Source organism: Cydia pomonella, chromosome 17 (genome assembly GCF_033807575.1).
Source record: "Cydia pomonella isolate Wapato2018A chromosome 17, ilCydPomo1, whole genome shotgun sequence".
NCBI classification, from domain to species: Eukaryota; Metazoa; Arthropoda; class Insecta; order Lepidoptera; family Tortricidae; genus Cydia; species Cydia pomonella.
In genome coordinates this window covers 17,726,093-17,748,120 of record NC_084719.1, presented here as the reverse complement: position 1 = coordinate 17,748,120, position 22,028 = coordinate 17,726,093, and the positions used below count along the sequence as shown (strand labels likewise).

The following is a 22,028-nucleotide window of genomic DNA, read 5'->3' as shown; positions in this document are numbered from 1 at the left end:
TTCGGATTACTGTAGCATAATACTAGCGACCCACCCTGCCTTTGCATGGGTAATAGGTAACGAGTGTTTTTAGGGTTCCGTAGCCAAATGGCAAAAAACGGAACCCTTATAGATATGTCCGTCTGTCTGTCCGATTTTTTTTGACATCATCACCAATTTACACAATACCTTAACAAATTATATAAGTACACATAAGACGTCCTCAAGGGTCACTATTGATAGATGAAAACCGCTTGAAAATCCCCGCATGAAAGTCATGCGCTCGGGAGTAATATACATTCCTTTATTCTTCAGTATTGCTGCATAAAATAAGATTTTTTCGAGCAAGTGTGATGAAAAATCCAAAATAACATTGTTTTGTATCTCAATTGTAATTTATACAAGCAGCATCCTAATCAGCGTGTTCTACTTTGAGCTCCGAATTTTTATTCCCGTCAAATTAAACGAGTTGTTTTTATTCAAAATACAATTAAGCAAAAACCTACCTCTTCGTTAGCGATTCGAGGCAGTCTGAAACCTCTCCCTGGAACTGTTTTACATAATTTATTTTGAAGTATTTCTACAATGGAGGAACATGGATCCTATGGTTTGGAGATTAGGAGCTGTTTTGTAATTATCCAAAGTAGATTATTCTGTTCACATTTGTAGCGGATCTTTTTTGTATTAGCAATTCAATAATAAACAAAAATTCAAAACAAAGGGTTTTTAGACAGAGCAGATATTAGTTATTTGGTTTTAATATAAGAACATTTTGCTACTTGTTTACTACCAATATTTAAATGGAAACAAAAACTACTGATTAAAATACAAACAACTAAAACACTGTAACAATTTCTTCTGTAATTGATTAAATAAAACCACACATGATATCTTTTTGGACATTTGCATTGCACGTATGCCAAAGGAATTTTTATGTACGAAGTAAGGAGTATTTGTGTATGGGCACAGACATGGGTTTAAGCTAATTTGTTTGTCAATACTAACGATATGAAATGTCCAATGTAAAGTAAACCCTAAAAGGCTCAACAATTAATGTCCGTGACTGTACGCTTGTTTGCTAATTACTGGCAAGTCCCATCAAAGCCAAACCAAAGGCCCATCTAAGTTAAGTTTTCGGCATCACACTCGACGTAGTAGACGTACATAATATAAATTGCACCAATTCACCACACAAGTTGTTCGAGAGATTCAATACTCACCATTTCACAAGCTTTTATTTAACTTGCCCAGTTAGTATGCATGTATGTTATTTTGTTAGTGTGGGTCAAATCCTGGAAAGTAAAATTTGTCCCACTTCCTGATTTCCGACTGAGCTGAAATTTTGCATACATGTAAATCGGATGACAATGCAATATTATGATAACATGATATTGCTGAGGCTTCAGAGCCAGAGAGTTCCGATCGGAACATCGGAACTCTGTGATAAAAGAACGCAACCAAATTAAATGTTTAAATGTTTGGGGTTGTTAGAATTATCTCGATGAGCATTAGTTGCCTGTGCTAAAAATGTTTTTTTTTTACCAAAACCGTATTTTGGTTCTAATAGTTTCTTAACTGTATGTATCTTTGTGGTTATTGGTTAAATTCACTATTTCTGTTCTCAGCTCATCAAAAGTTGTTTGAATCAAATTAAGCGAGTGCCCTTTGTTAAGTAAATGTGGGAATTTCAGGAGAAGTCCAATTAATTTTCTAGTGGGTAGCGGTGATAGAAGAACCTTCAATGACAAGAGCGCTTCAACTTTCACGGTTCGTCTTTGGCTGATATTGTTTACAGTGCATGCTCAGAAATTGCCACTTTTAACACTATGGGTAATAGGCACAGAAAATTCCACTTTTTCGCACATCTGCGGAAGGTTAATTGTTAATATATCATTAGATTATTTCCTTTAAGCAATATTGGGATACAAAATTTGTATCTTAGCAGAATTCGGATTATGAGTACTGGACGGGACCTTAATATTCCTATAATTAACCGTACATGCTATACCTCCATTTCTATTATAATGTAGTAAATAGTAATTATTATTTAAAAAAATATTATAATGTACTGTTACTCAGGTATTTATAAACTGTTGTATTTATAAACGTTGCTATGTATATTTCATGTCACTGACTTGCGAAACGCACATTGACTTGCGAAAGAGCTTTTGGGGCCTACTTGCAAAATTTTGAATTATATAGGACTGTAGGTACTAGCGAAAGCACTCGTAAGCTCGCAGACACTCAGCTGTACAAATGCTAACCTGCGTAGGAACTAGAAATTTTCGCTATATATTATTTCCCTAAAATCCAAGCCCTTTCAGCTGCAGACGGTGGCCGTATCAAGTGCACAGAATACGAGTGTTAAGTCTTCACAATACGCTGCTCTGATTGCGCCGCGCCAGACTACGCAAATTACATCGTATATTCGCGCAAACCTCATTTCTGCGACACCGACTTCTAATCATACTCCGTCTACACCCCTAAATTTTACCAAGTATGCCAGTTAAATTCAATAAAAGCTTAGACGAAAACAAGATGATATAAAACAGAATCCGGTTTAACATATTACGCTAATATAGCATATTGGCAAACAAACAAAAGATCCCTTAACGTAAACAAAATATTTTTACCCACAACGTTTCATGCAGACCGCAGTCGCATTGAAAAGGACATCAAAGTCGAACCCAAATGGAAACGCAGGAAAATATGTAAATTTTAATGCCACGGAACGTAAGATCAAAGTCTATGCATCGAGCACCGACTGATTTTCGCCCCACATCGGTATTTTCTTTTATTTTCCTTTTCTGCGACGATTCTGAATGCGTGAGGCTCTTGTTCGTTTTACACTTCGTTTTCTAAATTTAGTTCATTTTATGAACCGTGATGAAATAAAAACGTTGACGTTGTGAATGTTGTGATTTAATGGTAGGTTTTCTTCCAGGTCTATCTGGTAGTTTACATTTCACAATAATATCAATTTTCATTTTAATAATATCAAATAAGTTTTATCTCCGCCGCCGCCGCCGCACCGCACCGCCCATCAAATGTAAATAGATAAACGGCAAATGGTAAGGGCATTTATTCGTGTGATGAGCATGGATATTTGTTCCTGAGTCATGGGTGTTTTCTATGTATTTAAATATTTATATATTATATATATCGTTGTCTAAGTACCCTCAACACAAGCCTTATTGAGCTTACTGTGGGACTTAGTCAATTTGTGTAATAATGTCCTATAATATTTATTTATTTATTTATAAACAGGCCACACTTTTAATAATAGAACTAATATTATCCACGAAACATAATGGTGTTAATAGATGTTTATGAAACTATTAACGTGTGATGAAATCTATTCAGCAGTGCGGAGCAATTAAGGCTATCTAATATAATATAATATCTAATAGTTAGCCCGAACGTCCAAACAGGATAACTTTGGTCATAATATAATAATGAGGTTCCTATGAATAGCGTTATAATAGAAAGGAGAGTAACACTAATATACGGCTCCAATACGAGTAATTATGTATGATGTAGAATATGCTACTTTTCAGGTTAGTACCTATTGATAAAACTGAAACAGAGTAACTGGAGAATACGTGCCCTAAGATAGAAATCTAACCAGGCCAGGAACGAATTATCATCAACATCAAAACCTGCAATCTGATATTATCAACTAATAGTACTTACTGAAAGGGGTGTCTTTGAAATGAAGGGTGACTTACTGGCTAATTTGAGTTATTAAATCTCATCCCAATATAATACTGATATGATACTGATCTGTTAGTGTCAAAAGTGACATTTTTGGAATCGAGTTTTAGTTATAGATCTCATTCCAATATGATACTGATCTGATATCAGACAGATCAGTCTGTCAGTGTCAAAAGTAACGCAATTCAGTAGGTCCTTTAAAGGAGATTTAACCATCACATATTGGAATGATGTCAGATCTACATACGTTAGATAAGTATCACAATCAATTATTGGAATTGTCCTGTTACATATATTGAGTTTCCTCATAGCACCGATTTTTTTCGGGTTACCTACTGTGTGTAGATTTTCGCTGTTTACAAAAACAGATCTAATTAAAATAATGTTGTATTCGTAATTAATAATTTTTTCAAGATTATGAAAACAGTCTTCTGTAAATATAACGCCGTTTTTATCAAATGCCTCTAATCAAGGTGGCGAGGGAACCGCTTCATGTTGAACTTCAACGAGCGTAAATTAATTTATTTAGTCTGAATTAAGAACCCTTGATGTGAGCTTTACGTCCCAATGAGTAGTTCATGGGGTGTTCTTTTAATATACAGCTACTTATTACCTATTTCTTAAACACATACTTATCTTTTTGGAACTAGCAGAATAAAATAAAACAAATACGACTGCAAAAGTATATGGTGATGAGTGTTGTAAGCATTACGTATCTGATGTGGTCACATAGCTAGTGGCCAACTGTTTTCATTTAATTTGGCATTGAAATAATGAAAAAATGAAAATGAAAAATGATTTATTTGTTAATAATAATGTACCTACATCCTTACAAATTACCCACACTTGCTTTTAAGAGGTAGAATAAATAACTAAAAATAAGTTACTTTAAAAATATATTCATTTTGTACACAACGGGAAAACGACGTAGGAATGTTTCAAGTGTCTTGAGATTAGGTCACATTTTAAAATATGTCTTCACCGCTCTACCGCGGTAATTTTAGATTTAATATAGTATTATTGAAGCCAAAGCCTCGATTTATTGGACGACGAGAAGTTTTAAGCTCAAATAAAACACAATCAAATAACATTTTGTCAAACGAAATCCGATTACGAAAAGTAAGTTGAGAAATATGTAGGGTAACAAGTCATACTAAAGAAAAAGGAATGGGGATGTTGTTACTGTGCACTGCAGACATACATTTAAAAAGACATTGCATGTTGCCTTGTCTTGTATAAAACTACTTGTCATTGTGTATAGATTTAGTACTTATTTTACCAAAATTGAAGCTAGTTTTTACATGTTAGCTTAGTTAACCTATTCGCATTTGCTTCTGATATGGGTTCAAATTCTACTCTGAATACGTAATGGCGTATGGGTCATGGTAAATGGATTAATACCTAATACAAAAAGACATCGAGATCAAGTTAACTATCATTTTCTCATCTTCAGAAATTATTTAACTATGACTATATCACAAATTTACATATAGGTTCTTTTTGGGGCATCGTCATGACTTTTTGTCATGGCGAGGCGCAAGGTGTGTCGCGGGACGTTTTTAAGTGGTCTACATACATATGTCTATCCCGTAACGGAATGTTTCCCCTTTCGTCGGGATTTACAGAAACTTTACCAATATTGTTGGAATCAATTTACACGCACGGGATAAACAAATACACCTAAATTGGGGTTTCTTCAAATCCGACTGAGTTAACAAACTTTATACCGATATAAGAGACGCTGATCCATTGAGTCGTATATAGGTAAGTTTTCGTCGTTTTCAAAGCTAGAGTAATTAATTATTATTTAGAAGGGGTGTAAACTGTGCGACAATGTTCTATTTCGATGATTTAAAATATAATCGTTGAAAAAACTCTTATAATATATTACTACATAATAATATTACTACATATCTTAAGTTTAATTTTTTCCATAGTTTTATATTGAGTTTAAAACGCGCGTTTATGTCTTTTTGTGCACTTATATACTTACTAATTTTCATAACTTATTGAACTTTTATACAAAAAAATATATAATTTTTGATGACTCGCAGAAAATGTATTGTATACAATAGTGATATAATCAAGCTTTTCAATCTCGTACCTCACTTAGGCAACTCGGCAAGCTTCGTTGCCTAAACACGGTACTCGACTGATAAGCTCTCTATAATAAATATAATTTAAAAAAAATATTCATTATAAAAACACAATATAAATTAAAACTAAAATATTACTAAATTAAATCTAAAATAAAACTAAAATAAATCTAATATATATATGCGGCATAGTACCGAAAAATATAGCTCTCTATTATATTATGATTGTCTAAAATACTATTATTACTAACACTTTATACTTAGCTACCATAACAGTGTACAGTGAGCATCAAAAGTAGCGGATCAGACTTCGTGCCAAAAGTTATATGATGTGTCTATACTATGTAAGTGTCTATATGTAGAACAATTATATTGTTACACAAATACTTATTTTGAACGCAAACTGTTGAGATATATCTGAACCCCTAGTGTAAATTTATTCGATAGCGTGACGTGACGTACGCATTGGCGAAGTCTCATTTTGTATGAGATTTAGAAACAGCGTGACAAGCGGGACGTTTTGGAAACTCAAAATCCCATACAAAATGAGACTTAACGCAAACGCGTTACGAATTAGTACACTAGGGGTTCTGTAGTTGGAAAATGGAAAAGTATTTCAGGCTGGCAGATACTTTTGACACGTTGTTTTATTCGCTACTATTGATGCTGACTGTACCTAAGTTAAACAGGAACGCCCAAAGATACCTCTCTTCCCGAGCCTCCCGCAGAATTGATATCAAACCGTTAAACTTTTCCCCAAAATATGCTTTGAAGCAAATTGCACAAGCCAAAAGAATGAAGAATGCCGCATGCTTTATTAAATAATCCGACCAAAAACTGGTTTAGGTACCAAAACATCGTAAAACAACGAGATTTTTATCTGTTACCCAGACGTTATAAATTATATTTCCTGACAACGCGTGGACATGCTAACAGGCCAATTCCAACAATATAATGTGATACTGATTTGACAAAATTCCAATATGAAATGGTTCCAATCTCCTTTGGAGAACCTGTTAAATTGCCAATAAAACAACCTACACCCCGTTCCAATACGTTAGGCTAAAGTATATTCATTAATATTCATTAATTAAGGAAGTCAAATAATAAAGCTAGCTTTCCATTTAACATTAATACCTACCTAAAACTCGAAGCCAAAAACGTCACATTTGACACTGACAGATCAGTATCATATTGAAATGAGATTTAATAACTAAAACTCGAATTGGCCTGTAAGTTTCGGACTCGTAAAGATGCCGAAATGAAAATGGATGACTTGATTACAGAGAAGCGATTCGCGCACGTAGGCGTATGACATTCGTTGTACCTAATTTACACATGAGCTCGAAAATAATATTTCCTTAGCGAAATATTACGTAGGTACCTATCAACAATTTTACACACCAGTGGCGGCGGCGGCGCGTCCAACGTGCCTATGTTAGGCAAGCCCTAGGTAATGTGCTCAACTCCCTCAAATTCGACAAGCTGGTGCTGATGGGCATCAGGTTCTATGGACGTCCCGCCCCCGCCACTGCTTACACATGTAGTGACTCGGTGTCAGCATGGTTCCATTTTTATCACTTGTCACTATGCCCGTCACTTTCGCGCTTACATACTTGTTAGAACGTGACAGGCATGGTGACAAATGATAAAGAGTTGACCATCTTAGCCCTACAGGAAATCCTGTCCAATTGATATATCGTCAGGTGACAAGCAAAACTCACAAATGACTATCACAAGTTCATAGCTATAATGAACTATAATACTACTAAAATAAAGTTAATTTTGTTTAATTATTTTTTAGTAATTAGTGAGTTTTGCTTGTCACCTGACAATATAGTGTTTCTCTCTCTATTCACGATAACTTACAGCTAGCACTTCATTGTAATTGGAGTTTTTAATTATAGGGAGTTGTTTTATTTTTTATTTTATTTATTTATTTGGGAAACATACAGCACATAATAATACAATAAGGTAAAATATAAAATTAGAACATCAGCCAAAAATTCCTTTGCTCCGAAAAAAGTACCATTATTGTTTTTTTATTTATTTAAACTTGATTTTCAATTTCAACAATAACATTCAGTTCAGTAAATAAGATAATACACGAGCACGATTAACAACTATAACAAGCATACTTTCCAATTTTGAAAATAACAAGCACAATTTTTAGGGTTCCGTAGCCAAATGGCATAAAACGGAACCCTTATAGTTTCGCCATGTCCGTCTGTCTGTCTGTCTGTCTGTCTGTCCGAGGCTTTGCTCCGTGATCGTTAGTGCTAGAAAGCTGAAATTTGGCATGGATATATAAATCAATAAAGCCGACAAAGTCGTACAATAAAATCTAAAAATTTAATTTTTTTTAGGGTACCTCCCCTACACGTAAAGTGGGGGTGAATTTTTTTTTTCTTTTCAACCCTAGAGTGTGGGATATCGTTGGAAAGGTCTTTCAAAACTAATAGGGGTTTTCAAGAAACATTTTTTGATAAAGTGAATATATTCGGAGATAATCGCTCCGAAAGAAAAAAAAAATGTGTCCCCCCCCTCTAACTTTTGAACCATAGGTCCAAAAAATATGAAAAAAATCGTGGAAGTAGGGCTTAAGATAGACATTAAATGAAAACTTTAGCAGATATGATCAGTTTAGCTGTTTTTGAGTTATCGCAAAAAGTTTTCCCTTCATAGTAAAAAGACTTAATTTAATTAGGTACTGATTATGCAAATTTGCCTATTTGTTTAACTCGGGTGAAAGGTACCGTTTCATCCCTTGGTTAACAATTTACTATACTTTAAGCTCCAGTTTAGCTTATTGTGACGGAAGAGTAACTACGGAACCCTACACTGAGCGTGGCCCGACATGCTCTTGGCCGGTTATTAATTTAGACTTTGAAATATCAAATAATAGGTACAATTACAATAACAATACAAGGCAAGCCAACAATTTTATTACGAGCTACAAAGTAGATAACGGAATTACCATTTTTTTGTTTTAATTTTTTTTGTTTTTTGTTTTATTTTGTTTGATGACAGAATAGTACACTTCGATGCTAGTGCGGAAAGTATGTCATTACTTCACGAGTACTGAGATGTCTTGCCACGAGCCGTAGGCGACACGAACAACAAGTCATTTTTTTATGCATGTTCTATAAGACAGAAACAATTGTAAATATAAAACATTGTCCTATTATTTATTACCTAAGTATCGTTATTTACGATTATTTGTGTATCTTATATTTAAATTGTATAAAAACAATATCGAATGTTGCCTTTGGAAACTTAAAACATTGTTAAGACCTATCTTAACAAGTTTAGGTATTAGAATACCTAAATACCTACTTACCTAATCTAGATAGATTAAGTCTCTCTATCGTCGGTAGGTGGCACCACCTATGAAATGTACCTAATTAAGGTGACATCTACCGAAACCTTGTGTACTTGCTATCTAAGCTTAGCCATATCAATGTATGCAATAGTTCATAAACAATCCATAGTGTGGCGCTGTACGCGACTATATAAGCTTCTACATGTGTGTAGATTAAATCACTTTTCTCAACTAGCCTTCTGTTAACATTAAATATAAATATTGTAATTCTCTGCTTTGGTATTCGGTCTCCATCACCTCCAACGCTGAACATATGGTGACCCCTAGTTTAAATCGCGGTTAATCTTAGTATTCACAAGCGAATCGCTAGTAAATTTAGTATAATTTGCAAGCCGGTACGTCGAGGAATCGCCGCGTTTCCTGATTTAGGCCGGGAGAGCAACGTTACCACGTAGGCAGCGACCGCGTGGGGCTCCGCCGACCTGAAGAAGCTAAAGAGGGGACTAGGAGGCGACCACACCACTCGATCGAGCGGCCTGAGCCAACGCGAAAGGCGCCGACCGAGCCACCAAAGCGGAACCACGTGCGTGGCACGCGGCCCGCAGCAGGGAACGACGACCGCAACTACCAAAGGGACCACGTGGGTGGTACCACATCCAAGGCAGAAGGAGTGCCCAAGCGAGGGCAATCACCAAGTAACACCACGCGCACGAGCTTCAATCGAGAAGGCAAGTGAGCTGGCAATTCCTAACCTATTTACCTAATCTCCCTACCAAATTTAATTGTAATCGTTTAATCTCCCTACCAATTGTAAATTGTAATCGTTTTCTTAATCATGAGTAATGACACAGAAAAATCCAAAATAACTCTAGGGGAGTTAGAAATTAAACAGTTAAAATGTAAACGAGGTGTCTATAAGCGAAAATTAACTATATTTAAGAAATTCATAGAAAATATCGACACAAGCGCATTGACGGCCGAAATAATTTTAGACGTAAGCTTAAGACTAGATCAATTACCAAAGTTATACCATGATTTCTCTGAGACACAGGACCGGATCGAGACACTGTGCAGCGAGGAAGGTGACATCGAGGCCCAAGAGGCCGAACGTGAGTCTTTCGAGGACACATTTTACCGACTTAGCGCTAAGGGCAAGCTGCTGGCGAAAGTAAATACCGAATCACCACCAATTGACCATAGTCCGCAAGCCCCGCAGCAGCAAACCCTCGGTGAGTCGATAAAATATCCCGAAATTAGCCTCCCTAGCTTTGATGGAGACCTAACGCAGTGGCTGCAGTTTCGAGACACATTTGATGCTCTAGTCAATCAAACTAGTTTGGCACCGATCGTAAAATATAAATACCTACGCAGTTGTTTACGAGACGGTGCACTCGAGGTAATTAGTTCGCTCGATTTCTCCGAGGAAGGGTACACGCTCGCATGGCAGATGCTTTGTGAACGTTATAACAATCCTAAACGTTTAGTTTCCAACCACATGCGAGCCTTGTTCGACGTGGAACCGGTACCGTCAACTCCTTCGGGTCTTAGAGGTCTGTGCGATAATATTTCCAAACATTTGAGATCTTTGCGTTCATTAAATGTACCTACCGAAAATTGGGATCTCGCAATTATTCACTTACTAGTTAAAAAGTTAGACAGCCGATTGCAATCAAAGTGGGAGAATAGTGTTGATTTGAGAAAATTGCCTTCGTTGCAGGATTTCAAAAACTTTCTAAAGAACCGAGCTGACCGGCTGGAAGCGACCAGCCCAGCAGTACCATCGGACGCACCCAGCACTTCCAAGAAGGCCATGGTAACCACGTCCGAACCTATTAAGGTAACCTCAAAACAGTTTAAATCCAACCAGTGCCCGTATTGTTCGAGTACACATTATATTAATCAGTGTCCAAAGTTTATTGCATTAAACGTTATCGCGCGAATCCGAGCCGTGAATAAATTACGATTATGCTTTAATTGTTTGTCCGGAACGCATGTCTTAACAAACTGCAGGGCCAGTACATGTCGAGTATGTAAGGGCAAGCATCATACGTTACTACACAAACCAAATACCAACACTCATGTAGGTAGTAACCCCATACCAACGCGATTACCAATATCAATATTAATCGACGAACAACCGAGTTCTAGTCAAATCGAGACTACCCTGTCGAATAACACTATAATCGAAAAACAAATAAACAATGCGCGAAATAGATCAGTTTTCCTCACAACAGCCCAAGTGCTCGTTAGGGATAAGCATAACAATGTGCATAAACTAAAAGCATTTTTAGACAATGGCTCCCAAGAAAATTTCATTACCCAAAATGCGGCAAAAAGGTTAAAATTAAATAAGGAACAAAATGCCTTAAACGTCATAGGTTTCAATGAAAAAGTGTCTAGCGTCGTAGAATCGTGTGACGTAACATTGCATTCCTTAGACGGTAACTTTACAACGAATTTGTTCTGTTTTATTACGCCTACAATTTGTACTACCAATATCGAAATACCAAACGTGCAACGTTGGCACATTCCGTCGCGTTATAAGTTAGCTGATGACGAGTTTAACTTAGCTCAAGATGTAGATTTGCTTATCGGTGGGGAGATATTCTTCGATTTACTACTTACCGGTAAATATTCGCTCGGGCCCGGATTACCGGTTCTGAGGCGCTCGCGACTGGGATGGTTAGTCACGGGTCCCGTACATAAAAAATCCGAGTCTGCTATTCAATGTAAAATTACAGTTGAAACGCAATTAAAAAAGTTTTGGGAAATAGAGGAGGGTTCCGCACCAAATTTACCTTATGATGAAAAACAATGTGAGGATATATTTCTGAAAACTCACACTCACAACTCTGAAGGTAATTTTGAAATTGAACTTCCATTAAAGCAACCACCTACCAAACTAGGTCGATCTAGGCACATAGCATATCGGAGGTTCAAAACTTTAGAAACCAAGTTCGAGCGGAACCCCGAATTTAAAGATAAATATGTGAATTTCATGCGCGAGTTCGAACAAGCTGGCCATATGATTAAATTACAAGATAATTATGATGGCCCATGTAATTTTCTACCCCACCAAGCGATTTTTCGCGACTCCCCCTCTACCCCTATTCGCATTGTTTTTGACTGCTCATGCCGCACCGATAACGGCGTTTCTTTGAATGATATCCAATACAAAGGCTCAATAAAACAGGACGAACTCATAAATATACTTCTACGGTTCCGAAAGTACCAATATGTTATTAATGCCGACATACAAAAAATGTACAGATGTATTTATGTAAAACCAAATCAACAATACCTACAATGCATATTTTGGCGGGAAAATACTCACCAACGACTCCAAATTTATATGCTGACCACATTAAGTTTCGGCTTAAAGTCAGCACCACATATAGCAACCAGATGTTTGTTACAATTGTCAAACGAGAACCAACACACGTTTCCAGCAGCTGCAGAGGCCATAGCGAACCAGTTCTACATGGACGATTTTATCGCCGGCGGCGACGACGAGAATCAGGTAGCCGAAACTGCAACACAGGTGAACGAGATCCTGCAGGGCGCCAACTTCACGCTGCGGAAATGGAAGTCCAACTCCGAAGCTGTCATAAATCGGGTGAGCGGAACACACACACACCAAAACACATCTGCAATCGAATTTGGAGATAAAACACATAAGGTTCTAGGCTTAGCGTGGTCTAGTGACACAGATAAGCTTATGTATACTATTAAAGAAAACCAAATTTCACACCCAATCACCAAAAGAAAGGTACTAGGGGTAATTTCGTCCATTTTCGACCCCCTAGGCTTGACGGGACCAGTAATTGTAGTAGCCAAAATATTTATCCAAAAATTATTTAAGGCTCAATTAGATTGGGATACCGAATTAACACAAGACTTGATTCAAGAATGGAACACATTCTATCGAGACTTGTTTTTATTAAACCAATTGAAAATTTCGAGATGTACAGTCATACCTAATTATGTAACGATACAAATTCATGGGTTCTGTGATAGTAGTATTAAAGCTTATGGCGCTGCTATATATATACGGTCGAGCGATAGGGTAGGAAACATTCAAGTTCACCTACTTTACTCAAAATCCAAAATTGCCCCAATTACGTCCCAGACTATTCCAAATTTGGAACTTTGTTCAAGTCTACTACTCGCGACACATGTAGACAAAGTAAAACGAGCGTTAAAATGTGACATTTCCAGAATCAACCTGTGGTCAGATTCAAAAATAACATTATGTTGGATTAAAAATAGTAACCTTAAATTAACTTGTTTTGTTAGTAACAGAGTCACAAAAATATTGTCACTTACAAACAAGCACGACTGGTCCTGGGTCCGCTCGGAGGATAACCCCGCCGACCTTTTGTCCCGAGGAGTAGCACCAGGCAAGCTGGAAAACAACCAGTTATGGTGGTCCGGGCCGGCGTGGTTAATTCAAAGTTCGGACACATGGCCGACCCAGGATTCTGAGTCACTGGATCATGCACCCGAAGCCGAGAGCGACGTAGATGTAACACTCACCTTGGCTATTAACACAGAATCTAACGATACGATACAATATCTTTTCCACAGGTGGTCAAGCGATAAAACACTTATTCATGTATTAGCATACATACTTCGATTTATATATAACACAAAAAATAAAACACGCACAATTAATCCAAATAGAAAGTTAACAGGACCATTGTCCGTAGACGAGTTAAAAAAATCGGATCACACATTAATTAGACATGCACAAATGCAATCATTCCCACACGAATATAAATTGTTGCAAAACAACAAACCGGTTCTTAACAAATCAAAAATATTATCTTTACACCCATTCATGAAGGACGGACTCATTCGCGTAGGCGGACGAATCGCTCTTTCACATTATGCATATGAAAAAAAACACCCTTTAATATTAAGTCACGAACACACGCTTACCAAACTACTGATGGCAAACGCACACATACGTACTTTGCACGCTGGCCCTCAGTTATTACTCTCAACTATTCGCGAGCGCATCTGGCCAACAAAGGGTAGAATGTTAGCCTCGAAAATTGTAAATAAATGCGTTCCGTGTTTTAGAGCAAATCCAAAGACTACTAACCCTATAATGGGAAACTTACCCCCCTCGAGGGTAAACCCGTCTCCCCCATTTGCTATCACTGGTATAGATTATGGAGGACCTTATAACATTAGAGATAGGACAGGACGTGGTTACAAGGTCTATAAGTGCTATATAGCAGTATTTATTTGTTTTGCAACAAAGGCAATTCATCTCGAATTAATTACAGGGCTCGAGTCGGCTAATTTCCTGGCGGCGCTGCGACGTTTCATAGCCAGGAGAGGTAAACCGAAGGAGTTGGTGAGTGACAATTCAACAACATTTCACGGGGCTAGTAACGAGCTGAAAGATTTACAAAAATACCTACAGGACAGCTCGAGCGAACTAGTATCTCATTGCGCAGACGAGGGCATAAAATGGAGTTTCATTCCTGTCTATACACCTCATATGGGGTCCCTATGGGAATCTAGTATAAAACTTACCAAATACCATTTAAAAAGAGTGTTAGGATTATCTTTGTTAACTTATGAACAATTTGTAACTATCCTAAATCAGGTAGAATCGATTGTAAATTCTAGGCCATTGTGTCCCTTACCTAGTTCAAATCCTGACTATCCTGTCCTCACGCCAGCTCACTTTTTAATTGGGAAAGCACCAAATTCACTTCCTGACGAAGACTATAACCATGTACCAAAAAACCGATTAACTCACTATCAACTTTTGCAACAAATCACCCAGGACTTCTGGCGGCGCTGGTCACGTGACTACATCGGAACGCTGCAGGAACGCACGAAATGGAGGAGCGCGCGCGGCCCAAGCCTCGCAGCCGGCACAGTCGTCCTGGTACGAGAGGAACGCCTGCCACCCTGCCGGTGGAGGCTGGGCAAGATCGTCGCGACGCAGCCGGGGCGGGATGGCGTCACCAGGGTAGCCATCATCCGAACCACCAGAGGAGACATCCAACGCGCGTTCAATAACATTTGTCCATTACCTACTTCGGGTCAAGTTATATAAATAGTAAATACCTACCAACCTAATGTAACATTCAAACAATTATAATTAAGTACCTAATAAGTATGATTAAGTACCTTAAATACCTTACTTACCTCTAATACCTATGTATAGAATTAGAATACCTACTCCCTATTTAAAATAAAAAACATGTCCTATTGTTGTTTCATTTATAAGAATGGGCACAGCTCTAATTTTAATGTAAGTTATTACCTAACTATAATCCATAACAAAGAACTCTGCCCATACTTACTAATAGGTAAATACATATGTACAAAGCCTATTCTTTGAAATACCTAATGTTACGCATAAACATTAACTATTTCAAGGGGTGGCAAAATGTTAAGACCTATCTTAACAAGTTTAGGTATTAGAATACCTAAATACCTACTTACCTAATCTAGATAGATTAAGTCTCTCTATCGTCGGTAGGTGGCACCACCTATGAAATGTACCTAATTAAGGTGACATCTACCGAAACCTTGTGTACTTGCTATCTAAGCTTAGCCATATCAATGTATGCAATAGTTCATAAACAATCCATAGTGTGGCGCTGTACGCGACTATATAAGCTTCTACATGTGTGTAGATTAAATCACTTTTCTCAACTAGCCTTCTGTTAACATTAACCTTTAACTGCCGACCTGGTTTTTACGTAGCACTTACACCGATGTGGTGTCTGAGAGACGTACATTTTATTTATACTTTTTATTATAATACAATTTAGATGCTACCTTTTTTAGGTTTCTTATTGCGTGAACACTTATTAAAGGTAATTAATTAAGGAATAATAGAAATAATACCAGCTTTATTTTGAGAATTAACAGACTTTAATAAAGAGATCACAAAATCTTAACGCTAAATTTTAGGAACATTGATTAGTCTCCATATTTCATATAATTATGAAAAATATAACCAAAAAACATTATAAGCGCTTACTTCTTGAACTAATTAACATACTGAAAACATAAAATCACCTCTAAATAAAAACATTAAAAAAATGACAACAGTCAGACTTGGCACATTTCATGGCTCAATTTGCACTGCATATCTGAAGGCGGCACGTAAGACTTCGTACGTCTTTTTAGGCGGCTTGGACATATTGCATAAGTTTTGCGAACCTCTGGTTCCATATTTATGTCGTTTTTAGCTGGGGGCTCGGGCATATCAGCGGGTCCAATGAGTCGCTCTATAGTGAGTCGTAACTCACGGGTCATTCTGTTATTATATACCCGTAATTTCATCTTAATTTTTTAAGGCCTTACTCGTTTTGGATACCTAGGAGGTGCTCGAGCTGCTTTTCGTTTCCTAGAAATGCTTTGCTTCCTTCTAGGCATTCTGAAATAATAAAAAAATACCATCAAAACCGACGTAACGTCAATAAGACACTATGAGTTTGTGCACTAAAACACCGAGGTGACGACTAACTGACGTGCATATTATTTATACATTAACACCGTACTTACGTCTCCCAGACGGCGATAGCTTCGCTAGAGTTACATATGCACTCGCCGGGCTCGTGGCGTCGACTGCCGGCTAGCAACGCGGAATGGGGAAGGTAGCGGGAGGGGGAGCACCGAGAGTCGTGTAGTTTTAAAGTTAAGTTCAAAATAAAAGTAATGACGTCTGTGAGACGTATAGGTCGTCAGTTAAAGGTTAAATATAAATATTGTAATTCTCTGCTTTGGTATTCGGTCTCCATCACCTCCAACGCTGAACAAACATGCTTGCAGTAAGAAAATACGCCTCTTCTTTGACAGACGTTTCGGCAGCTATTTCGTTCCATTCAGACAACTTATTAAGAACGGTTTTTCAATATTCAATATTAAAAAATAAACGTGTTATAACGATGAAGAGGTAAGTAATAAAATAATGAATATGTGTATTTTTATTATTCTTACATTAACAGTAGGTTTTTAAGTTCATTACGACTTTTAAAGGAAACTAACATTAACACTCATCAATAAGTAGTCATGAATTGGAATGTAGTCATGAAAGTATAAATTTAAAAAAATTGGAAAAGTGAAAAGCACTAGTTCGCGAAAACCAACTTTCCGCACGCTAAACAACTACGTAAAGTAGCACTTTTTGAGCAACTGTATTAAAAACTTTATTACACTTATGCTGGAACAAATCAATGTGTGAATATTTCTTGTTGTAAATATTTCATGCTCTTGCTAAAAATTTGTTGTTTACATAGAGTTATCTAAAGAAAAGGTTTTTAAATACAGCAATTTTTATTTTGACCATCCTTCGTCATATCGTCACTAAGCGCATTGCGGATTGCTGCACTCGGTTCATATATCTCGTTGGCTTATTTACAGCGTAGAGGTCAAGGATTTATAGAAATCGCCCTTCATCCCAGTTTGAGCTATTTATTGGCTATGGTCCATAACTTATTTTCAAGTAAACATTTTAAACTGATATGTAATCGTGTTCTGGAAATATTAAGTACTGTAAAATGGATAGCCGTGACTTTAAATGCGGGTGTAATAAAAATTTATTTATACCTACACAGTAAATTTGTAAAATTTAAGTAAATGTAGATAAACAACTCGTATATGTTTAGATGTATGAGGTGTGTAAAAGTAACTATTAACTAATTTGTTTTGTAATTACAACATGATGTTGCACCGCCCACAAGTTAGGGCTTGTGCACAAATCACGCGAGGTTTTTTCGGCTATTTTTTTTCCACCCCAACTTGGTGATATTTGGTGAGGTTCTAGGCGAACCCCCCCTCCCCCACATAACCTCACGTGTATTTTTTTTTTAAATTTCGTTCAACCTAATTTTAAGATAAATAGTATTGTATAGAGTAAATCTTGTTTAGACTCGCTATTTTGAAGTGCCAAGTGAAGATTTATGCTTTTCTTATACCCCCCTCCTCTAACGTGATCTCTCGTGATTTTTTCGTGACCCCTCTCCCCCCCTATCGAACCTCACGTGATTTGTGCACAAGCCCTTATCTGCTTTGCCCGAAGGTTGACTGGTACATAATGCCTTGTAGCATTAAGTCCGCCTTTTGTATGTGTGTATTTTCTTTTGTGCAATAAAGATTAAATAAATAAATAAACAGTAATTAACTTTGAGTAGTAGAATTTGTTTCTTTTAAACTCGCAGAAAATCATAGCATTATTCTGTAAAAATGACAAAACTGTCTAAAACTACGCATGACTGATTTGTGAGATTAAACTATGCAATTTTGCCTCCACCCTCGCTAAATTGTGCGCCTATCATCATGCTTAAAATGTAATTAAAACTCGAAATATCCCTAACCGCTATATACAGATTCATAATTTCACTACCTGTCTAGGCATTGCGATACGCCCTGGGAGCTCCGGTGTTATAAATATCGCTTACCGAACAAACGCGATCAGTCGTATCATACCATCCAGTGTAATTGTGACTTTGAAAACTAAAAGAGCAACTCGTTATAGAACCTTTGTTCTCCGTCTGCCTAACACGGATTGTGCCTATGTCGCGTAATGCCTAAACTTCAATCCTTAAGGGCATAAAGACTATCTAGCTTGCTGGCCATTTCGCTGTTTGTCTATATAGTGGACCGCCTGTTTAGAGCTCGTGCCTGATTCTCTAAATGACATATTCGCGTTTTGCCTAAACTTCAATTTTCATGGGCGATAGGTCATTTCGTTGTTCTTCTATACAGTGCACTGCCTGTTTCGAGCACATACCTAAGTCAGTCATAATACCGCTGTTGTCCTAATGCGTGTTAGTCGTAATTTAGTTCAAAATCTGTAATGGCATGTTGATAATTAGGAACTTGACGTTTTATGTCATGTGCGATTTAGACTTGAGAGCTACATAGGCACAGTCCGTTTTAGGTAGACGGAGTACAAAGGTTATAGAAGACCTCACTTTGCTGGTTCGCGTCACGCGAACGCTTGCCTTGCTAAACCTATGGAAATACAAAACAGGGCTATGCTATGACAAAAGATTGTACAGAGCTAAATACTCAATGACGCATACGCTATTTTGACGGATTGTTAGACGCAATGTCATCACAGCGATTAATTAGTGGAAAATGAACATCGCACCGTTCGACATTTTCAATTACAGCTCGTATCCGAAACCCAACGAGATTACACAATGGCCGAAGGGAATAGTCGAGCCGATTTAATGTACGAGTATAATCGAGTTTCAGACTTCATGCTTCAAATATTTTCACTAATGGATACGCTTTTGAACGAGTGTATTTTTTGTTGATTTTGAAAGCGTCACTTGTAAAACCATTTACATGCAGGTTTTCATTAACTGAATATTTATTTAAATCACGTATTTATAACAGTTAAATGCAAAAAAAAACATTAATTATTAGTACTATATTTAAAATTGTTATTACAAATTATTTAAAAAAATACAATTACAATAATTCAAATTATACAAATAAACTACAAGTAACTAAACTAAAACCTGCTATAAAACTAAAAATCTAAATCTAAAATGGGCCCCCGTGGCATGATGCCGAGGATGCTGGCAGCATTTCCTCGCTGGATCGCTATGCTCAAGCGTTGGGCAAGGAAGCTGCCAGCTCTCTTATCCCCGGTCCCATCCACCAGCCGTTTTGCCAATTGCCGGTATAGGCCCTGTGCTGCGGGGCTCCACGGACCAAGAGTCTCGACTCCAAATGCAACAAAGTTGTAGTTGATGTCGAGACACCCGTGCAAATGCAAAATAATTACAAATTACCTGTGCCACCTAAAATTGGCAATTTTTGCTTGCCGTACGAACCAAAGTGTATCTTATGAAATAAAGAAAATGAATATTGGAATAGGTAAACTATGCGATATTTAACCTAGAAGGTACTCCAAGCGTATGAGGTAGCTCCAAACGCTGTTCATCCGAGCAACACAGTCCACTGTTTGTCTTAGTTTTATGTGTTTGTTTAGTTTAGCGACCTTCTGTCTGGCCTAGGATCACTACCCGATCCTGCCTATGAAGCCGATGGTCAAATTGTTAAGAGCATTTATTCCTGTGATGAGCATGGCTATTCGTTCCTGAGCATGACTCAGAAATAACCCATCATATCTCCCATGCGGTGCTTTTCTATCTATTTAAGTGTTAACAAATATGTATATATTAAACACAAAACAATCCTGAATGAGCTTACTGTGGGACTTAGTCAATTTGTGTAATAATGTATTTTAATATTTATTTATTTATTCTAAATTTCTAGTATAATTACAGTCATCATAAGTGACGACAGCATAAAGAAGGAGGAGTTTTAGAAAAGTATCGTTACTTGTTCATTAAAGATCAAGTTGTTGATAGACTTCATCGTTTCTTTGCGTGCACATGACTATTATGTATTGAGTATGTATGAAAAAATGACGTGAAAAGTTCTCCATGTAAACACATGTTAACGCGAAACTTCTAGTTCAACAACAAAAGGAAATAATTTTCGAAGGCAGCCCTTACAGATATAAATGTGTAAAGTTTTCTCATAAGGTAAGTGGGCATTTTTAAACCCGGGGCGTTTAAGTTTTCCAGACTTTTCCTTTCAGACGTCGATTACGGCTTGGAGTTTACGTACCTACACCAATTTATGCCTGTTTGGAGATTTTTAACAAACTAAAGTGAAAACAGGCAAAATGTGGCTAAATACATAAGAGAAAATAAGTTTGGAAGTTTGTGTATAAATAATTCGGTTCATTATTTGTAAACAAATCGACGACGACAGCAGGTAAGCTTCCTAGGTATCAATTACGTCTATGGATCTCAGGATACTTTTAATTTACCGACGTAATAAATGACAATAGCCAAAATAAAATAAAAAATAGACATATGCGAGTCGGACTCTCCCACCGAGGGTCCCGTACTTTTTAGTATTTGTTGTTATAGCGACAACAGAATACATCATCTGTGAAATTTTTTACTGTCTAGCTATCATAGTTCATGACATACAGCCTGGTGACAGACGGACAGACGGACAGTCAGCGGAGTCTTAGTAATAGGGTACCGTTTTCCCATTGAATTACAATAATTCAGATATAGCAAATATCATGTGCAAAATTTGCTATGATTGTCCGTCATGAATACAGTGATTTTCATCAAAATGAAGAGGCATGATTTTCATCGAAAATCGTATGACTATACGTACTGGGAAGACCACACTGAAATATTTGCGATCATGAAAGCTCATAAGTATATCGCTTAAAATTCTCATTATACTGAACCAAATAGTGACATGTATTTGTGAGTGTGTGTACATATATTTGGTATATTTTCCGTGTCGATATTTAATACCTTGGACTGTAAGTCCACAAACACCTTCGCCGAAATGTGAATTTCATCGAAAACCCCTCCTAGGACACAGACTTTCATAAAAGTGCGGGAGCAGCTGGCGCTCGCATTAGTATGTTGATGAGGCAATCGCGATCGCGGGATAACGTGATTTATGGAACAGGGCTGCGCAAATGACACGATAAATCATTGTTTTATGAAAGGTGAAGGTGAAGAATATACTGATTAAGTTGTAGGTGTTAGTGGTGTTTTCTTTTGCAGCTTTATTTTGGTAGTTATTTAGATCAATCTGAGGGGGCGTCGTGGTAGAATCCGTAGAATGTTCACAATCCCTGGACGTCTCCCCAAACGGCACATTAAGAGCGTTGAATTTGTCGGTGGAGTAATTGCCAATCACTCATTTCTGGTGCCAGCCTTTTAATTTCCTCATACGCATTATTTTTTTATTTGGCTTAGTTAAGTAGGTAATTCCTTCTCCTCTTGTCTACGTCTCTTCAACCCTGCCTTCCAAGATGTTTACGAAAAAGTTGTCATGCCGTATCAGGTGTCCTGACATCTTGCCTCTCCTATTTCTGATTG

At 37.2% G+C, this 22,028-nt stretch overlaps 2 protein-coding genes across 9 annotated transcripts in view; one reads left to right on the top strand and one right to left on the bottom strand.

Annotated features, from left to right (window-relative positions):
- LOC133527077 (serine/arginine repetitive matrix protein 1) overlaps nt 1-22,028 on the bottom strand; it is a 235,700-nt gene that overhangs the window by 204,047 nt on the left and 9,625 nt on the right.
- Nucleotides 9,071-15,250, top strand: LOC133526759 (uncharacterized). 8 transcript variants are annotated; one of them, XM_061863474.1, is made up of 3 exons: nt 9,071-10,661; nt 14,406-14,476; nt 14,915-15,250. In XM_061863474.1, the coding sequence occupies exons 1-3, from the start codon at nt 9,947-9,949 to the stop codon at nt 15,188-15,190; spliced, it is 1,062 nt and encodes a 353-aa protein (XP_061719458.1). In that variant the 5' UTR covers nt 9,071-9,946; the 3' UTR covers nt 15,191-15,250. The 8 variants fall into 8 exon arrangements, with proteins under 8 accessions (XP_061719458.1, XP_061719460.1, XP_061719459.1 ...); XM_061863476.1 differs by having other exon boundaries at nt 9,071-10,924; XM_061863475.1 differs by having other exon boundaries at nt 9,071-10,948.